At 46.8% G+C, this 20,155-nt stretch overlaps 2 protein-coding genes across 3 annotated transcripts in view; both read left to right on the forward strand.

Moving 5' to 3' along the window:
• GNAL (G protein subunit alpha L) overlaps window positions 1-20,155 on the forward strand; it is a 101,188-nt gene that overhangs the window by 76,472 nt on the left and 4,561 nt on the right. For both annotated transcript variants that reach the window (XM_070420677.1, XM_070420678.1), the window contains exons 6-11: window positions 12,332-12,386; window positions 13,872-13,945; window positions 14,541-14,599; window positions 14,936-15,056; window positions 17,157-17,287; window positions 20,023-20,090. In XM_070420677.1, the coding sequence (XP_070276778.1) occupies window positions 12,332-12,386; window positions 13,872-13,945; window positions 14,541-14,599; window positions 14,936-15,056; window positions 17,157-17,287; window positions 20,023-20,090 (508 nt within the window). The remainder of the gene's footprint in view (window positions 1-12,331; window positions 12,387-13,871; window positions 13,946-14,540; window positions 14,600-14,935; window positions 15,057-17,156; window positions 17,288-20,022; window positions 20,091-20,155) is intronic.
• CHMP1B (charged multivesicular body protein 1B) lies at window positions 4,556-7,146 on the forward strand. Its single transcript, XM_070420676.1, has one exon. The coding sequence runs from the start codon at window positions 4,691-4,693 to the stop codon at window positions 5,288-5,290; it is 600 nt and encodes a 199-aa protein (XP_070276777.1). The 5' UTR covers window positions 4,556-4,690; the 3' UTR covers window positions 5,291-7,146.

The raw sequence follows: 20,155 nt of genomic DNA on the forward strand, positions 1-20,155 counted from the left end.
CTCCTCTGTGGCCCCTCAGCTGGCCCCAAGACACACCAGGCTCCGTAGGGCCCAGTTTAAAAACTAGGGCCAGTTTCCAAAGTTTGTAGCCACAGGACTAAATGCAGTCTACATCAAATACCAAGTCAAAGTGATATTTTCTTAGAATAAATATATCATACCAAAGTTGTATTTTTTTAGAATTAAATGTGATAGATGTTCACATCAATCACATGTACTTCTTATAAGTTCTGTGTAGCCATTTTGAATAAAAAAAACATTGAATTTCAATATTCATAGATGACAGTTGAGTTTTGCAGTAGGCTCAACATCCAGTTTTTTCCTGCTGGGGTTGGGTGTATGGACATATTCTGGTTTATGTAGATGAGTAGTAGCAAATGGTAGCAAAAACTGGATTGTTTGTTTGTTTGTTTTCTTTGTTTGCCCTGTAATCACAGGAAACATTTTAAGTTAAATTATACAGAAATGTGAAAAGGAGAACTATAAGAAATTTTCTTCCAAGCTGAATTAATAGCCTCTAACAACTTCTTACAGTAGCTAACATAAATGTGAAGTCCGAAAGATGCTTAAATTTTTAAAGACACAATACTGTCTAGTGTGGAAATGTGTCACATTTTCACCTTTGATGATGTGACAGGTACTGTGTGGTGAGAGCTTGGGATGGCCTTTGGTGAAGCAGCGTGCTGCATCCTCTGTGCCTTCAGGGACCTCCCTTCCCAATTATACTGGGGACAGATGCTGCGCCATCTAAACAGTGGCCAGTGCTCTGCTACAACCTTCCTTCCAGACAGCACATCTGCAAGAAGACGAAATATGTGCATAGTATCTTGACAGTTTGGGTTACACAGATACACGCAGGTGTCAAAACTCAGCAAATGTACACTTAAGATTTGTGTGTATTTGGATCTAAATTTTACATTTTAAAAAACTATAAACAGCCGAAACCGGTTTGGCTCAGTGGATAGAGCGTTGGCCTGCGGACTGAGGGGTCCCAGGTTCAATTCCGGTCAAGGGCATGTACCTGGGTTGCGCGCACATCCCGGATGTGCAGGAGGCGGCTGATCCATGTTTCTCTCTCATCGATGTTTCTGACTCTCTATCTCTCTCCCTTCCTCTCTGTAAAAAATCAATAAAATATATTTTTTAAAAAAACTATAAACAAATATTGATGTCTAGATAAAGATCCGCAAGCTGAAATATGTAGAAGGAAGTATACCAGTGTCTACAATTTCCTTGAAATGCATCAAAAATAAGATAGATACATGGATAGATATGTGGGGGTTTTTAAATATAGTAAAATGGTAATGGCAGAATCTAGATGGTGGGTATTCAAGCGTTCACTATAAAATGATTTCAAATGTGTTGCATGTTTGAACTTTTTCATAATAAAATGTAGAGGGGAGGAAAATATACATATGTAGAGATGTGATAAGAAGTCTAAGGAAAAGTCAGAAACAGCAGCACAAATTAACCCATTGGTGGTTCCCCACAAATTGCAACATGGCATTTAAGACATTGGTGTGTGAGAGGGGCTTTTTTTTACAGTTCTTTCCAGTGTTCGCTGAATCCTTTGAAACACAAGGAACCCAGGGAATTCATCGAGAACCACTACTACTATTAGCAAAGTGAACAGCTTGCGAATACCTTAAGAGGTGTGTCCTGTATGTCTAAGCTTCAAATGGTAGCTGCAAAATAGCTTGTCATTATTGAAACTTACCATGTGGGGGTGCTATTCTATGCACATTATATGAGTTAACAAATTGATCCTCACACTAATCCAGGGGTGGGAATATCCATCCCAAGGGCCGTATAAAGCCCCCAAAATCATTTGGTCTGGCCCTGCCAAGGCATTAGGGGTGAGTTAGTTAAATGCTTGACCAAATATAGCAGCTAATTTTAAGTTGATAATTTTGTATGGCCCACGAATGATGTTATGACTATCCAAATAGCCCTTGGCAGAAAAAAGCTTCCCCACCCTGCTCTAGACTGTGACCAGGCTGAAGGGGAGACCTGCGGTTATTCCATTATTCAATGAACATAGTTTCAGGGGATGTTAACTTCTTTTAGCAACCTTACTTAGGTCATATCAACCTGGCAGTCAAGGCAACTTCTCAATCTTCTCAGAAGAAAACTGGTAAATCGACTTATTTTAATTCAAAGATGACTGGTCTTTTGTTTTTGTTAACTTATTGGAATCCCCATTGTTTTTTTACTATTGGTTCCCAGTATATCTATGAAACCCTATTTCTAACACTCAGCAGGTGGGTGGTCCCAGGCCCGTTGCTTAGCTCTCTGTGCTTCGGTTTCCTAACCTGTAAATTGGAGGTGTTGATAGTGTCTATCTCCTAAGGTTTATGGGGATGAGATGAGTTAATTCATATAAAGTGTCCAGAATAATGCCTGGCTCATCAGTACTTAATAAATGTTAGTTGTCATTGTGCTCATAATCTATCACAGTCTCTCATGATTATATTGTAAACGCTCTCACCTAATGAGAATTTGTCATTAAGCAAACTGTAGAACATGGAACATGGTTAAGGAACTGGTTTGCTAACTGCAAGCCAGGGACCCAAAAGAAAGGGAAGGTAAGATGGGGTTGAGCAGAGAAGGAGGCATAGGCCCTCTAGCCCCACTTCAAACAGATTTCTTCTCTTTATTGTTTTTATTATTATTATTATTGTTGTTGTTGTTTCTAGAAATGTCACATGTGAGGAAAGAGTCTACTTCAGGGAAAAAAGTAATCTTGGCTAAGCTGCTAATGAGGGTAATGCCCTATCCCTGCCAATCACAATTCAGTTCAGCAAAACCTTATTGGATGCAGTGCCTGCTGTGTGCAGAAAACTTGCTGCCCACTGGGGAGAAGGTTCATGTTACAGTAGGTACCCTGTCTCTGCAGTCTGCCCTGTATGCTCTGGCAGAGCTGCCGGGTACAATGGCACCACAGAGGCAGGGGCCCTGGGAGGCTTCGTGGAGAAGGTGGCTTTTGAGGAGGGGCAATAGGCAGAGATGAATGGGATGGAAGCCCAGGCAGCAGAGGGTGGAGCTTCAATTCTCATTCTCCACCTGATCAAATGATACTCAATTTACAAGCTTCATTCTGGTTTAACTGGAGCATAGGGGAGGGAAAGAAATGAGAGGATGGGGACCCAATATGCCACATAGAGTAGTTCAGCCTTTCTGCCCAGGTTTGGAGCAAGAGAGTGATCTAATCAGAGCCGTTTTAGGAAAATGCACGTAACACCAGCACATCTTTAATTTGTGGTGCAAGACACTTGGCAGGTTATCACAGGAGGCACACAGGGATGGGGAGACTCTGGATTAAAATGATCTCTAAACAGAATGAGCTCTCACTAATCATTTTCGACCTATCTCATTCGGCAGGTTGGACCTTCTTATATTTTGTTATTGCTGTATCTGAGCAATCTTTCTAAAAGAAAAAAGCTACAGCTCATTGCTGCCATTTAAAGCCTGCATTTTTAAGGGTATAATACATAGTGACAGTTTTTGATGTATGACCGTGGGTGTGGGTCCCGATACTTCACTGTTCTCTGCCTGCATAATTTAAAACGACAATTTAGCCTGTCAAACTTAAATATGAGTGAAGTTCCTTGGATATTTATGAAACATCAAACAGATAGAATAGTGTTGGCAAATGATGGTGTGTGTGTTTTATTATGAAATCACAGAAAGATATTTGGATGATAGCTGCTGGCAACTCACCAATAAACCGAACTCCCAGCTATGGTAAAAATGTGGTGGTCCGTGATTTTGAAGGTATTTTCAGCCATTGGTGAAATAAATAAAAATGATATCACAGGACTGCAGCCCAAACCGTAATCAGAGATTGCGAGGCGGGACAATAACACATCTTTTGTTTTGTAGTTTCATGTATTAGCAATCCATGGTTTCAGGTTCCCCTCCGAAAGTGGAAGTTACCCGTGCAAAGAGAGAAAGCTTTGGTCTGCAGACCTAGCTGACGGCTGGATTTTAGCCCTCTGCCCAGACACCTGGAGGCCTGACACGCTTAGAGTTGGGACACTTTTTACCGGCAGCTCTAGACACATCCTGCACATTTCAGCAGACATATGCCTAAGAAAGTGGGTGTGTGAACACGGCTTTTCGTGAATCTGCTTATTTATATACTTAGAAAACGGGGCATGCCCTGACCGGTTTGGCTCAGTGGATAGAGCGTCGGGCCTGCGGACTGAAGAGTCCCGGGTTCGATTCCCGTCCAGGGCATGTACCTTGGTTGCGGGCACATCCCCAGTGGGGAGTGTGCTGGAGGCAGCTGATGGATATTTCACGCTCTCATCGATGTTTCTAACTCTCTACCCCTCTCCCTTCCTCTCTGTAAAGAATCAATAAAATATATTATTTAAAAAAAAAAAAAAAAACGGGTCAGAACTCAGCGCAGAAAGTGCCCTAGTCAGCCAGCCCATCCGTTGAGTCAGGTCTGAGCTCCTCGCTAGGGGGCGTCCCGCCTTAAGGTCCCTCCCACAGGCCCCGCCCCCAGTGCCTCCGCCCCACGGGCCCCACCTCCGGCGCCGAGCTCTGACGTCATCGCCTGCGCCGCGTAGCAAAAACAGGAAGTAGGACCAAAACAAAGGAGCGGCAACCCCGAGCGGACCTCCTCGCCGCCTCCCTTCAGCGACCGCCCGCCCGGCCGCCCACCCCGAGGAGCCGCCCGACAATGTCCAACATGGAGAAGCACCTGTTCAACCTGAAGTTCGCGGCCAAGGAGCTGAGCCGCAGCGCCAAGAAATGCGACAAGGAGGAAAAGGCCGAAAAGGCCAAAATCAAAAAGGCCATTCAGAAAGGCAACATGGAAGTCGCGAAGATCCACGCGGAGAACGCCATCCGCCAGAAGAACCAGGGGGTGAACTTCCTGAGGATGAGTGCGCGGGTGGACGCGGTGGCCGCCAGGGTCCAGACGGCCGTGACGATGGGCAAGGTGACCAAGTCCATGGCCGGGGTGGTGAAGTCGATGGACGCGACGTTGAAAACCATGAACCTGGAGAAGATCTCCGCCCTGATGGACAAGTTCGAGCACCAGTTTGAGACGCTGGACGTCCAGACGCAGCAGATGGAAGACACGATGAGCAGCACGACCACGCTGACCACGCCCCAGGGCCAAGTGGACATGCTGCTCCAGGAGATGGCGGACGAGGCCGGCCTGGACCTCAACATGGAGCTGCCGCAGGGCCAGACCGACTCGGTGGGCACGAGCGTGGCCTCGGCGGAGCAGGACGAGCTGTCCCAGCGGCTGGCCCGCCTGCGAGACCAGGTGTAACCGCGGAGCTCCCGCTGGGGTCTCCCGTCGGCGGCCGCGTCTGAAACGCACTCCGGATGCCGGGGAGAGGTTGCACACTACAGCCTTTGAATGCTGAACGCTCTTCGATGCTTCCGCCTTCGGGTTCACAGCGCGCTCGGGTACATTAAGAAATTCCAGGCTCTCTCCACCCTTAACTGGATTTTAAAGTTCTGTCTATCTTGTGATAATGTGTATTTTTATAGCTGCCTTTTAACAGGACTCGTTAACTTGGCGTAGATGAGTCTTCCTCAAAAACCTGATCAAATCTCTAGTTCCTGTGTATTCCGTTTTCTGCCTGAACTATCAAAATCGAAGTTTATTTTGAATGTAGTGTCATTGTTGATAATATATAAAATTGACATGCGGTACATGAAAAGAGGAGAGTGATTACTTTGATGGCAGGGTTATCAACACCTCATTCGACTTATTTAATGGACAGTGCCATTTCTGTGTATCCTTTGGGGTTTTTTTTGCCATCAAAATAAGACTACAGTTGACTGTTAATCTGTTTCATAACTTATATTAAAATTACCTTAGGACATCCTTGCATAATACGCTTTTACTGTTTACATTCTGTAAATTTTTTTAAAGATTTACAAGGTTTAACATATGACAGTTTCTTTCAGATGAGCTTCTCTAACATTTCTAGTTATTTTCCTATCTCAACACTTTAATTACGTTTCTTATAAAATGTTAATTAGCATGGCAGCCACATTACTTACCCTAACATTGCCAAAGAACTGCAGATTGGTTTGAGAAAACCCTGAGACTGTGTGTTTGTGGGTTTTGTTTTGATTTTAACAACCAAAAATAGAGTTAAAATTAGAACAGCATTTTAAGTTCTAGTTATTTGCATCTATTATGTTGTTCTTAAGACAATTCCTTAAAAACTTTGGAAATGTAAGTTGGAATGTTTTACTTAGCCACGCAGCCAGAACGAAGTGGGGGGCGGGGGGGGGGAGATGCAGGATGGGACAGCGTGCTTGACCCTCTGAGGCTAGGACTCACCTGTGCTGCCTTCCATCCTTCTGGAAGAGCAGGGTGTATTTTCTAGCAGAAAAGGAAATCCTGTAGCCAAAACCTTCTTAGCCTCAAAACATGAAGAATACCAGTTTGCTTTTGCCTTGACAAGTCTGTTAATCTAACTTGAATACTTACAGATATTTTAAATCCCTCCTTTCCTTCACTGGAATATTTCTCAAACAGAGAAAACCAGTGTTTCAGAAGGTAACTATAGGGACTCTCCCAGACCCTTTGAAGGATTCACTGTTAATGACATGTTTTCCAGTGTGACTGAATGTGGTTAAGGGGAGAAAACAGCACGTATATGAAGAGGAGAAGCGCCCCTTAAATTTAAGTGTCTTTATATCTGACTGGTGGTTGTTCTGAAGTCTTCTCTAAGGGACACCTGTCCGTTGTCTGTGCCACATCTCTGTAGAACGCCCTCCTTCTGATGTCTCCTCTCATCCACCTGGTTGCACAGAGGCGACTGTGTGAGTTCAGCATGAGTTGTAACCCCTCTTTAGACTGGAACAAATAATTAAAACTTTGAAAATAGCTTAGTGTTGAGTCCTTTGGTAAATTGATGACCCTTTTGTAATAGAAATATTCCCAACAATATTCATCTATTTTGTGAGATTAAACAATGCTTGAATAAGCTTGAACTTTCTTAAAATATGTTCATTTTAAACTATATGGATGTAAATTTTTAGGAACCATAAGTATTATTTTGAAAGCATATTAGACCCATGAATTTCCTTATTTTTGCAGTTGATGAAATATTGAAGTGTAAACCACAGAAGTTTGTCAAATAAATCATCTTAAACTGCATGTTACTACATGTAAGTGTGCATTCTGTTTAAGAGTATTTAAGAACAATAATTCAGAGGTAGGTTTGGTTCAGAAAGCCTGGTATTTTTCCAAACTCACTACCTGAATGTCTGTTCAGGTAGCATGGAATTTTCATGCACGTTTCTAGAAGCCTATTTCTAGCTATTACTTCTTTATTGTGATAGTTTATTAAAGGCAACAAGATTCTCCCTCACATTGAAACTTTTCCAGGCAACAGATACAATTTTCAAAAGGACCCAACTCAAACATACCAAGGAAATAGTTAATCTCCCATGCAACTACTAATAGTTTTTACTCTTTATTTCTCCTTTTTACTTTCCTGCCTTCAATATACAGTTTCTAACATGGATTTAGAATATACTTTTCATTTATTTATGAACAATTTAGATTATTTCAGTTCAATTACATGTGCGCTATTGGAGAACTTGCTTACTAAAGCTATTTCTTCTTGAAGGAATGTTAATGCATATGTGTACCTTTTAGATAGAGACATGCTGTGACTGTTGGACACTGTGTACCTACCCAGCTGTCTTTGATTTGGAAAAGAGACACCTAAAATAAGTACCAGTCTAAACCTTATTAACTGAGCATAGTCTCAGAGTCAGTCAGACAATCTCACATTGTGAAGCAGAAGCAAGGGACTTTCTGTTCTAGATTCTTCCTTTGCAATATGCACAACACCCTCTTGGAGGCATTTCTGTAGCCAAAATCCAAAACTCAAGACTTTGAGTACTTTTGACAAAAAGCCACTAGCCATTTGGCATTGAACAAACTGATGGGCAAGCCCCTGTCATTGTTTTAATCACCTGACTGGCATTAATAACATGCCTGCCTGGTTTACCTAGGTTCATGTTTCTACGGCTGGATGGTTTCTCTACAACCATGTGGAACAGGACAGTGTTTCTCTTGGTCATGATTGCTGGACCTGGTGTGGTCCGGTGCTCAGTTGGCTCCTGCTAGGGTAGTGGGTAATTGGTCATTGCATCTGGTCCTGATGTCAGCCATGGCATCATTCTGGCTGGTTTCCCCAGGGTTTAGTCAGTGGGATGTTCCATTTTGTTTGATGCCAACCAGAGCCTTGTTCTGAGGGCTCAATGATTAAGGGGGAGGCGGGGGGGGGGGGGGCGCTTGTTCAAGGGAGAGGACAGTGGCTAAGTCAGAGTTTTGGAGGAGGCCAGTTTTAATCAAAAAGGGTGGAAAAAAGGAGAAAAGGTCAGATTAAACAAAATAGGGTTTCTGCGTGGTTATATAAGCAGCGTGGATCTTAACCCTGCTGCTCTTTGTCACTCCATAGTATTTTTATATCATGAAAATAAGTATCTTGAAATCAATTTCAATAACACTGAGAAAAGGTTTTTACTTACCTTGACAGAGTTCCAACTTGGTAAATTTTTCACAGAGATAATATTAAATATATTTAAATAAATGTATATGTTGAAAGTAAATGATTTTTAAATAAATTATCTCTTCATGATCCCTTCCTTATCCCTTTTCATGATCAATTCCATGGGCATAAGAACTCTGTGACTTTTAAGTTATTTTAGAAGAGGAGCAGAAATAGATGAGAAATAAACAATGAATTGCTATTTTGAACCAATATCAAACAGAAAGAAGATCTAAATGATGGGAATAAAAACACTTCTGCAAACATAAATATCCTCAGCTGTAGCAGAAAATGGAAGAAGATCTAAATAAAATGCTTTTTAACTACTTTTTTGAATATATTTTTATTGATTTCAGAGAGGAAGGGAGAGGGATAGAGAGAAACATCAGTGATGAGAGAGAATCGTTGACCGACTGCCTCCTGCATGCCCCCTACTGGGGGGGATTGAGCCCGCAACCCCGGCCTGTGCCCTTGGGAACCGAACCTGGGACCCTTCAGTCTGCAGACCGACGCTCTATCCACTGAGCCAAACCAGCTGGGGCTAACTGCTTTTTCATAGTGCCCATATGCGGGTGATGTTTTACAGTTGTAATTCGGTATTGCCTTACAACTATGTATCTAGTGTGAATGGATGGTCTATAAGGGGGATTCTTTAATCTGGTGGCATATTTAAGAAGACAATGTAAGCTGTAAAATGTAGTCATGTGAAATTCTGTGTATAATTAGTAAGACCCTTAAAACTCATCTCTATTTACAGGGTGCCCCACAGAAGTGCATACACACTTTAACAGCTGATAGCTCAATTTTGAAAATGAAATGTATTTTAATAAAACTGCCTTTATAATTATTCAGAGTGTGTGTATACATTTTTGGGGACGCCCTGTATTATCTTAGGAGCCCTGATATGAAGTACTTCTACAACATGCTGAGAAATATGTGGGTTGAACCAAAGACCTAGGCAAAATGTGGCAGAAATTTATAGATTCTTATTTTATTCCTTTATTCCTCAGAGAGTGTCTCAAAGAACTGGGGATGCATTCACATGCCGGAGGAATTTTCACTTTTTATTTTATTGCACAAACTTGAAACCTATGCACTCAGAACACCAGTCAGCACCAGTAACAATTCAGGAGATGCTCTTGGAAATGTTCATTGATGCTTCTCAGAGCTCCCTTAGATGGTTAAGCATCAGAGCTGGAAAAAACTCGAATACCCATCCTGGAGTCTGAGGATGGGAAAAGAACTTGACATCTTTGTTGATGCCTTTGTCATCGACATCTCAGAACCATGTATTTTTAGCAGCATTCAGGAAGGTACTCCCCCATCCATCAGAACCTTTTCATGTATTTTTTTAGCCATATTCCATTGTTTCTACTTATACTACTTATTAACATGTTAATCGAGTCACCCACCTCCCTCCACCCCCTCTGCATCCTGATAGAAATTGGTTGCTTCCTAAACTCTATAACCAGAGGCTTCATGTTTCGTTTAATTTTCAGTTCCTTCCAGCCCTTTTAATCAGAGACTATTGGTTTCTGTGTCACATGTCAGATTATCCATCTCCAGCCAGGAGAACGGATCCTTTCTGAATCAAGTTATTGTAGCCCATGGGCTGGGGTTAGGGGCAGGGAACAGCTCAGCTCCCCATCCGAGACCCTCCTGGAGGTCTGGGCTACAGTCCAGAGCTCCCTTTGCAGGGGCAGAAACCTCTTCCTCCATCACAGAATCTTTTGACTCCTTTCCTGCTAGACGGCCAGGCACTCAGTGCGTACTTCACCAAATTCAAGACCAGCAAGCACTTAGCCAAACTGCATTGTGGTTTTCAAACCTGTTTCTCCAGCTCCCAGGCGGTCCCCTCCTGTGGCATTTCCTCAGTTGTTTGTACTCTGTCCAAACTGCTCCATCTCAGGCACCAGCCCCGCACGCCAGGCCAATTCATCTACCCCTGGTATGCGTGGAGCAGCACCTCCCGGAAGGGCCACAGGCAGATCAGGGTCCCTCTGGCCGCTCAGTGACACTGCCACCTCCTCCCGCAGCAGCCAGTGCAGTCACAGGCACCTCCCCCCACAGCTGCTTCCCCTTGCGTGGGCCTGGCCCTGGCTTCCAGCTGAAATGGCCTCAGTTGGGACACTGCCCTCACAGCCTTTTGTCTCTGAACGGATATCTCTAACACCAGCAGATCCACCCTAGCCCCTCCCCACATCCTGTCGGTGGCTCCCCTGCCACAGAGTTGGTTGCCTCTTGTTGCAGCTCTGAGGTAGGTCTTGGTCCTGGGGCAGCCGGGCCTTGTGCCAAATCAAGGGCGCATGGATGGAGGGGCACCAACATGCCATCCCCGCAGCAGGACACTGGGACTGTCCTTAGCGAGGAGTGAAGGTGACCACGACAGTTAAGTGGTCTTGCTGTGTCTGTGGCCTCCCTCTTGCCCGTGCTGAAAGCATCTTAAGACCTGCAGTGCAGGCTGGTGGGGTGCTGGTGGGGGATCGAGCAGAGATGGGAGATAGCACCTCTGTGCTATGCAGAATGCCCCAAGTACAAGGGCTTAGGAGAAGGCCCGATCTTTGCTTTTCTTCACATACCCAGTGATGGTGCCCAAACCTTCCAGTGTTGGACAGGCAGGGGAGCCCGACCCTGTCCCTGTCTACGTCACATACACTCTCCTCAGTGTAGGAGCCTCGCCCTGGCCACGGGGGCACCCACGGCCAGGAGAACCTGGGCCACTGAGCCCACTCCCTCTCCTCACGCTCCCCTGCCCTTCTGAAGCCCCGCTGCCCTCTCTTTCCCCAGGTGCCCTCTGACCGCCAGCTACCAGTCCCCACCAGCTCCTGGGTCTTGACCACCCGTGTCCTTTGGGGGCTGGGCCTCTCAGCCACCTGCTTGCTTACCTCTTCCAGCTCCAGGAGGAGGGGGGAGCAAACGTCACTCATCAGACAAGTAATCAGGGGTCAGGTCTTCGGAGGTGCCGGGGGACACCTGGGCCAGCCAGACAAAGGCCTGTTCTGGGCGGCTTGTGTTTTGTAGGAAGAAACAGACAATAAACAAATGAATGTAAAACATGTCAGGTCGTGCTAAGCACTTTGTAGAAAAATAAAGCCAGGTTGGCGTGGAGGTGGACAAGGGTGCTGTCTTAGACAAGATGCACAGGGTGCCTCTGCAGGGTGAGCGGGCGGTGCAGCGGAGGGCGAGCACCTGTCTTCTACCACCTGCAGGTGCAGTGTGATCTCCTTTCCTGCCGCTTACTCCTCCCTGCCTCCTATTGTGTCTCATATCAGATCTCTGGGACCAGTCTTATAGCTTCTGCCAGGTGTGCCCCCCAGATTAAACCTGCACACGCATGCGCACGCACACACACACACACACACATACACACACACGTACTCCTAAGGTTTCAGACCTTATCAGGAACTTACTACGCTAAAGGAACATCTCTCACTTCCCATTTTGTATTTACATCCCACCATGGCCTTCCTCTACTAGCTTAGCCTTGGAAGGAAGTCTGTGTCCCTCCCAATTTCTGAGTGGTCCCTCACCCCCCACCCTACAACATTGGACAAGAGGGAAGAGGGAAGGCAGAGGGAAGAAGGTAGAAGAAGGTAGTTCTGGTAGCATGACTACGTCAATCAGGACTGTTACGCTACTTGGGCAGACACGTGCAGGAAGGGAAATGGGAGCTTCCCTCGGCTCCTGCTGCCCTGTCCCGTGCTGGTGTGGCTGTCCCAGTGTCACCCACAACCCAGGAGAAGGGAATCTGAGGACTTTCTGAGCACTGCTGGCTCTCGTTTCAGCTTCCTGGAGAGAATCGACAGCGTCAGCCTGGTGGACTACACCCCCACAGACCAGGTACGTGAACTCAGAGCTGAGCCACCTGTTGGAACCTCGTGAGGTCAAAGAAATTGCCAGTATTAGTCAGTGATTGTCTTTAAATGGATTAAGGAAAATTTTCTTCAAATAACTACTTCTTGCAAATTATGTTGTCCCTGCATGTACAGGTGGTATGTTTGCTATGCCCTGTTAATGGCCCGTAGACTTAGCTCTCTGAAATGTACTAAATTTCTCCATTCCCAATATCAAAATAATGTTATCTGTGGGATAGGACTAAGCAATTCCCATTCCTCTTGGAGCTCTCCACAGAAAACTAAACCTTTGCCTCCCTCGCCTCATAAACCCTGCCCATCCTGCTTCTGGCCCTGGTCAGAGTCACAAACCACAGCACACTCTCCAGGGGTTTAGCCAGGAAAATTACCCCTTTGCAAGTAGCAGAGAGGGACCTTCCGTGGCCCCCAAACCTTTGACCCTCAGGCATCTGTAGAGACTTGGAGAACCATGAATTGTTCAGCTTAAGCGCCCTCTGGACGCCTCTAGAGCAAGTGAGCTCCAAAGAAGTTAGGGGGCTTCATTCAGACTGCCTCTGCAACACTCCCGTGACTGCGTCCCCCACCCCCTGTCCCCGGAGGGCCTTGCCGTGGGGTCTCAGGGAGGCTCTCTTCTCTGCACTGCACAGCCTGGAGGTCTGAGCTCCTCTCCATCCCTCAAGCCCACCTGTCTCTGGGGCTGACTGTGGGCGAGCACTCAGTTACCTGGCAGAGCCACGGAGCCTTCCCAGCCTTAAGTCATTCATCCCCATGAGGCTCCTCTCTTCAGGCTGAGAGGGGAGGACCACCTCCCAGCTTCCGGAGAGATTGCAGTGTCTGCCTCATTAACACCACAATGGATTTGTGATCAGAAAAAATACCCTGACATCTGGCAAGCGTACAAGAGATGTCAGCTTATAAAATTATGGCTTTCTCATCCCCTCCCGGCCACAGTCATCTTTCATCTTAGCAGAGAAGTGTGCAGGGGAGAGAGGAAATCTTAACTCTGTTAGCACCCAGTCCAAAGCATCCATGATCTGTGAGTGCAGCTGAACTTCCTTTGCTTTCTCACCCAAATGGCTCTAAACCCAGAACAGCTGGCTCTCGGTTATATCGGTTAATATCAGGAGAGTGCAGGCAGCATCTCGCCCACAACCTTAAGGGAGAGGTGTGGTTGTCAGGAGCACAACAGTGGCTACACTCATCAGTGATTAAAAATTAAAATCCTGAAAAAAATAAAAGCACAGCTATCAAGTCTCTAAGACCAAACCAATGCATTAACTGTGACTTTCTCGGGGTGGGGGTCGGGGAGGGAGAGAGAGCACATCTGTCTGAGTTTTAAGGACTGCACTGCTGTTGCTCTTACAATGGAAGAAACCGCTATTTGAAAAGCTCCGTGATGCTTGCATCCCGGGCTTCCCTTCTGAAGGAGACCAATGGTGTCCCTTGGTCTGCTTTTCTCTTCCTGCTCCAGGACCTTCTCAGATGCAGAGTTCTGACATCAGGGATTTTTGAGACCCGATTCCAAGTGGACAAAGTGAACTTTCAGTAAGTGTGTTGCTGGGAGCAGGCCTGCTGCGGGGCTGTGGGCAGGAAGCCCTCCCTGCTGCTGTCTGGGGCCTGCTGGGCATGGGCCCGGGATTGGTGTGTGTGTGTGCTGGAAACAATAATAATTTGGCATGGGCCAAATGGATTGCCATCCTTCCGGAGAAGTAAATGTGACTGTGTGGTCCTGAGGTGCATGCAGTGAGTGTAGGGAAGGGAGGACTCCAAGACTGGAGAGGCCTGCGAAGATGAGAAAGACCCCAGGCAGGTGGGGCAGGTGGAGAGAAACTGCTGCCAGAAACGCGGGCAGAGGGATGCGCCGCACAGGCCGCCCTGAGAAGAGGAGCCCAAGCCACCCCATGACCACGGGGCCAGCTGTGACCCAAGAAACGACTGGCTGTGGACTCCCAGGCTGGCTCCCTGGTGCAGTCCCGGGGCTGCCTGAGCGGCCTGCGCGGCTGCCGAGGCCGCGCAGGCCGAGGTGACACAGGCCGAGGCCACACAGGCTGTGCTGCAGGCGGGCAGCGTGAAGAAGAGCACAGAGTACAGGGTGCGTCCTCACACCCCAAGTAATTATCGTCCTCTTCTCCTTCCACAGCATGTTTGATGTCGGTGGCCAGAGGGACGAGAGAAGAAAATGGATCCAGTGCTTTAACGGTGATTTCTGTGCACCCTCAAGAAAAGGGGATGAATTCTCCCCTCACTCCTGCCACTATGTTTAAGTAGCTTTGCATGAGATCATCTATAAAATGCCTTAAATATGATTCTCATAAGTAAGGAATTTAAGTATCCCCAGCTCCCATTTGCCATTTGCTAATATGGGTGGACTCCTGTCCGGGCACGTGGCTGAAGGACTAGTTGCACACACAGTGCTGGTTCCGGTCTTTCTCACGGTCTGGGAATGACAGTCACCCTGCAAATGGTAGCAGTTGGATGTGTGCTTTATCATCACCCCCAGTGACATCTGTCTAACTTCCTCTCTTCTCCCCTCAGATGTCACCGCCATCATCTACGTGGCAGCCTGCAGTAGCTACAACATGGTGATTCGGGAAGATAACAACACCAACAGGCTGAGAGAGTCCCTGGACCTTTTCGAAAGCATCTGGAACAACAGGTTATAAAAATAAGTTCAGTCTCACCCCTGGATTGCAAATTTTCTTTCATTAAAAGTATCACTCAGCTCACTTTTATTATTGTTCTCCAGACATAGCCATTCGTTCCTTACCGGTAAATCCAAAAACTGCAGGAAGTAGCTTTTTTAGTCCATCTCACATACAGACATACTTAACATGGACCGTTCCTTGATGGAGCTCTGCTAGTGCTTTGTGAAGAAAATTTATTATTCCTCACTTAAGGACATTTTTTTCCCATTGATTTTTAGAGAGAGTGGAAAGGAGGGAGGGAGGAAGGGAGAGGGAGAGAGAGATCAATTGGTTGCCGGGGCGGGGGATCACACCTGCAACCCAGGTACGTGCCCTTGATGGGGAATCGAACCCACAACCCTTAGGTGCAAGGGCCAACGCTCTAACCACTGAGTAACCAGCCAGGGCTGTGAAGAAAATTTAAGTCTCTGTTTTGAGAGCCTAAGATTATTATCTAGGGTACAAAATTGGTTTGGTTTGGTTTGGTTTTCAGAATTTAGAAAGTGCCAGTTTTAAGCATCCACATACAGCTAGGTGACCCCTACGGTCAGTTACAGTTCAAAAGCACAACCTTGTCTGAAAGTGCTACTACTGCACAGGAGCGAACGGCACACACACACACCAAACACTGCACATGGGGTTAAAAATCAGTGTCTTCTGAAATGTTTGGGGAGAAATAGCACCATGGAGGTCAGAAACATAAGCTGTCCTTGCAAAAGGCCAATAGGTTATCAGGCCAATATTTCTCTAATAAAGTGCTCAACAGCTGTTCTTATTTTTATACTATTAAGACAGTGGGAAAGAACGAGTCAAGAAACACTGGGTATACACAGAAATGTTGGAGTCATTAAAATAGAGATAATTATAGATATAGATATAGACACACACACACAGTCACATGGGAAAATGACCACAACGTTGTTAAATGAAAGGCAGATCTAAAAACACCTTGAACTTATTTTTATAAACATGATAAATATGTGTGAGGATAGAAAAAAAAATGAAAAGTCAAAACATAAACATTCTAATAGTTGTCTCTGGGTGTTCCTGGTGTAATTACATTTTATTTTTTCCTATCTACTAAGTTTTCTATAATTAAAAATTCATTTTTACAAGGACTGTGTATCTTTTTAATCCTCACACGAGGATATTTTTTTATTTGAGAGAGAGAGAGAGAGAAACACCTCAGTTGCCTCTCGCACGCACCCCAACTGGGAATCAAACCCGTAACCTAGTCGTGTGCCCTGACCAGGAATAGAATTGTCCAACCAGCTGAACCACACCAGCCAGGGCAAGGGCTGTGTATTTTGTAACCGAAAGAAACCTTAAGGCTATTTCCATGTGGGGGAAGAATGGGTTGTGTGTCTAATTCCTGGTAAGATTCCTGTGTGCTACTCATCAGCTTGATTCCTTCGAAGGAATGGACTTGCTAAAGGCTTTGCTGATGGGCACACTGAACTCTTGTTAAGCCAGTTCCCAGCATCTATCGAAATGAGACGGAGAACTTTCCTGCCTGCACCTCCACGGTGCCTGAGCCCCCCGCCCCACCCCACCCCCAGCCTGACCTGTCCAGCGCCGGGATCTAGATCTAGATCTGATGAACATTCTGCCCAGTCTGGAGAACTCAGACCTGCTCAGAGGTGGCAGGAAAAACCAAGCCAGCCGCAACTATGTTCTGTGCGATTAGCTCAGGAGTCCTGTATCTTATTAACAACGCTGTAACTTCTAGTTTTCTGACACTTTAGTAAGTTACACCCACCATAAATAATCCAAGTGTATTTCTTACATAAGTAATCCTTAGCTTTGGTACCAGTGTGTGTGTGTATGTCCCCAGGGAAGATAAGGTAGAAGGCGCTAAAACTGCTGAGTCAGCTGCCATATTTAGTTACCATTTTAAGAATGTCTTTCTTGGCGGCCGAGTGCGCGATGGAGATATCGGCCTGTCGGGCAGCGCTAAGGCCGATCCCCGCCAGGAAGGCGCAGTGCTCCCCTCGTCACTGAGTTCCTCCTGCGCTCGCTGTTCTTTCCCATAGAGTGGATGTGCAATGTGTGTGTTTATTTCTCCTTTTCAGGTGGTTGCGGACCATTTCTATCATCTTGTTCTTGAACAAACAAGATATGCTGGCAGAGAAAGTCTTGGCAGGGAAGTCAAAAATTGAGGATTATTTCCCAGAGTATGCAAATTACACTGTTCCTGAGGATGGTAAGGCTTCAAAACAAGCTTCCCCCGATGAAGGAAAAGGCTTCATTGTTCAGTAGCCCAATAACTATAGTTCCAACAGTTCTGATGGCTCTAGGACACTCAGTTAATGAAAATCACTCCTCTTGACGGCTGCCCCTCCCTAAGGTAGGAGCGGCCTAAGACTTCCGGGTCGGCTTCCATTTGTAAAAATTGCAGTTGGACTTTCCACCTGAACTGTGCAGTTGGAGAGAGGACAGTTTGGGTATGAATCTGTCATCCGTTGGAGTAAGTTGTGCCTCTTGGTGCCTCACCTGGGCCTCAGTCAGCCTTTTGCATTGACCTGCACGCCGAACCCTCCCAGTAGCCCTATGTGGGAGTTTTCGTTGTTTGTTTTCTTGTGGGAAGTGAGGCTGAAAGAGGTAAAGCCACTTGTTCAAGGTCACTCAGGTGGAGCCTGTGAGGACCTTTCCTCCGGAGCCCGGGCTTCCCGCCCCGTGTTTACGTCTCTTGTCTGAGGGGTGACTTTGGCTACGACATTGGTGATTCCCATTAGGGTGCCCCTGGGAACGGGACTCCAGTGCGAAGGCAGGAGGCCCTGCCCGGCAGAGCTGTTTCCAGCTGCTGCTCTGCAGTTCTGAGCAGACCCTGGGCCACCAGAGTCTCGGAGGACAGGTTTGTTTACAGCAAAATCACACCACTTCTTACGTTTGAATCCCACACTGGATCGAGCAGAATGAAAAGGACTTTCCTAGAAACTCCAGCTGAGAAGGTGGGAAAATTCATCAGCCTCTTTGCAGGGACCTCAGCCAGCCCAAGGGTGTGCTTCCCAAGCTCAGGTGGCTAACCCCCGCCCCAGGGGGTGTTCAGAGCACGCCTGGTGCTGCCCTCTCTGTTGCTGATTTCCTGTCTCCTGACAACTGACTCTGCCTTAACTTCCCCAGCCCCCAGCCCCCTCTTCCCTGACCCATCCAGTCAGCACTGTGGAGCTTACCTCACTGTCCACCCAGGACGACACATGCTTCCTTTCCCCTCCTTTGGGCCCTGGCCCTGACCCTCATCTCAGCTATGAATCTGGTCAGTGCAGCTCCCTTCCCAGGCTCCCTGATTCTGGTCACTCAACTTTCCAGAAAACTCTTTGGACTTCTGAAACACTTCTCAAACATGCGTAAGATCCCTATCAACATTGACTTAATCTCCCACAAACTGAGGCCAGTCCTGACCTGTCCAGGAAATAGAGCTGCACCTCCCCACACCCCTGAGCAATACTGCTCTCCTCCCCCACACCCTCAGTCACACTGTGCTCCTCCCCTGCTCACTCCTCCCTCCCCTCTGCACCGGGCCTGCCCTGGCACCTCCCTGGCCAAGCCTGGCAGGCCTCCAGGTCAGGGCTGACTCAGCGCCTGCAGAGCTCCCCAGACCACAGTGGCCGTAACCGAGAAGGGAAGACAGTGATGAGAACACGCTGATTTGGAGCCTGGAGTTTAGGAAAATAAACTTCTAGGGCCTCAGAGCTATCGACTGGTTCCATGAACTCAGAATGCGAATGGGGAAAAGGCTCGGAAGGGCCTAGATCAGAGTGGGTGCCATGTTGATTTTTTTTTTTCATTGATCTTTTTGAGAGGAAGGGATAGGGAGAGAGAGAAACATCATGTCCTGTCTGAAAATGATTCTCTAGACTTTCCCTCTGCTTGGGCAACAATCTTCTCTCATATATTCTTGTTTTATTTCTGGTTTATTACACTGTACAGACCACAACATGTAAGATTATTTGTATAACTACTAAACCCAGGTACATGCCCTTGACTGAGAATCATTGGTCAGCGGCCTCCTGCACGCCCTACACTGGGGATCGAGCCCCACAACCCCGCAAGTGCCCTGACCGGGAATCAACCTGTGACCTCCTGGTTCATAGGTCGATGCTCGACCACTGAACCACACTGGCCTGGTACCACACTGATTTTAATTGGGGCTGCAGATGCTGTAGTCTGTGGTAGGAACAGTAGGAGGGGGTCTTTCTAAGAACAAGGCTAGTGGAATGGGAATGTGGCCTGGCTGAGCAGATCCACCCCTGCAGCCGCAGCCACAGGCCTGGTGCCAGCTCCTGGAGACCGGGGTCTTCTCTCCGCCAGAGACCGCTGACGGCGAAGGCAGCTGCGGGCATGGCCTGTGTTCAGTGAGATGCTGTCATTTTATTTGAGTGGCAGTTATCCCCCTACCACCAGAGAGAGAGAGAGAGAGAGATCAGTGTGAGAGACATCGATTGGTTGCCTCCCACATGCACCCTGGCCCAGGCCGGGGAGCAAACCAGCAACCCAGGTACATGCCCTTGACTGAGAATCAAGCCCATGACCCTTTGGTGCACAGGCCAATGCTCTAACCATTTAGCGCGCTGGCCAGGTTGCCATATGTGTCTTTTAATGCTATGAGTATATCGTAGTCCAGCTTTGTTCTTGTTTCTTTAATATGTTTTTATTGGTTTTTAGAGAGAGAGGAAGGGGGAGGAACAGAGAGAGAGAAACATCAATGAAAGAGAAACGTCACTGATCGCCTGCCTCCTGCACACCCCATGCTGGGGATCTAGCCCGCAACCCTGACCGGTATCGAACTAGTGACCTCTTGGTTCATGGGTCGATGCTCAACCACAGAGCCACACCAGCCTGGCTCGCAGTCCAACTTGGTAATTCCTTTTAAGTTTTCATAGCGTTGTAGTTCTGTTTCACGTTATTTAAATAAAATTCCACTTGTAATTTCTACAGCGACACCAGACGCGGGAGAAGATCCCAAAGTTACCAGAGCCAAGTTCTTCATACGGGATCTGTTTTTGGTAAGCAGTGTTATTAACTCTGTTTTCCTACCCCCTTCGAGTGTTATTGTTCTCTGCAGTTTGCA

This window comes from Myotis yumanensis, unplaced genomic scaffold (assembly GCF_028538775.1).
Source record: "Myotis yumanensis isolate MYYU_CA2020_CCGP unplaced genomic scaffold, mMyoYum1.0.hap1 SCAF_7, whole genome shotgun sequence".
Lineage (NCBI taxonomy): Eukaryota > Metazoa > Chordata > Mammalia > Chiroptera > Vespertilionidae > Myotis > Myotis yumanensis.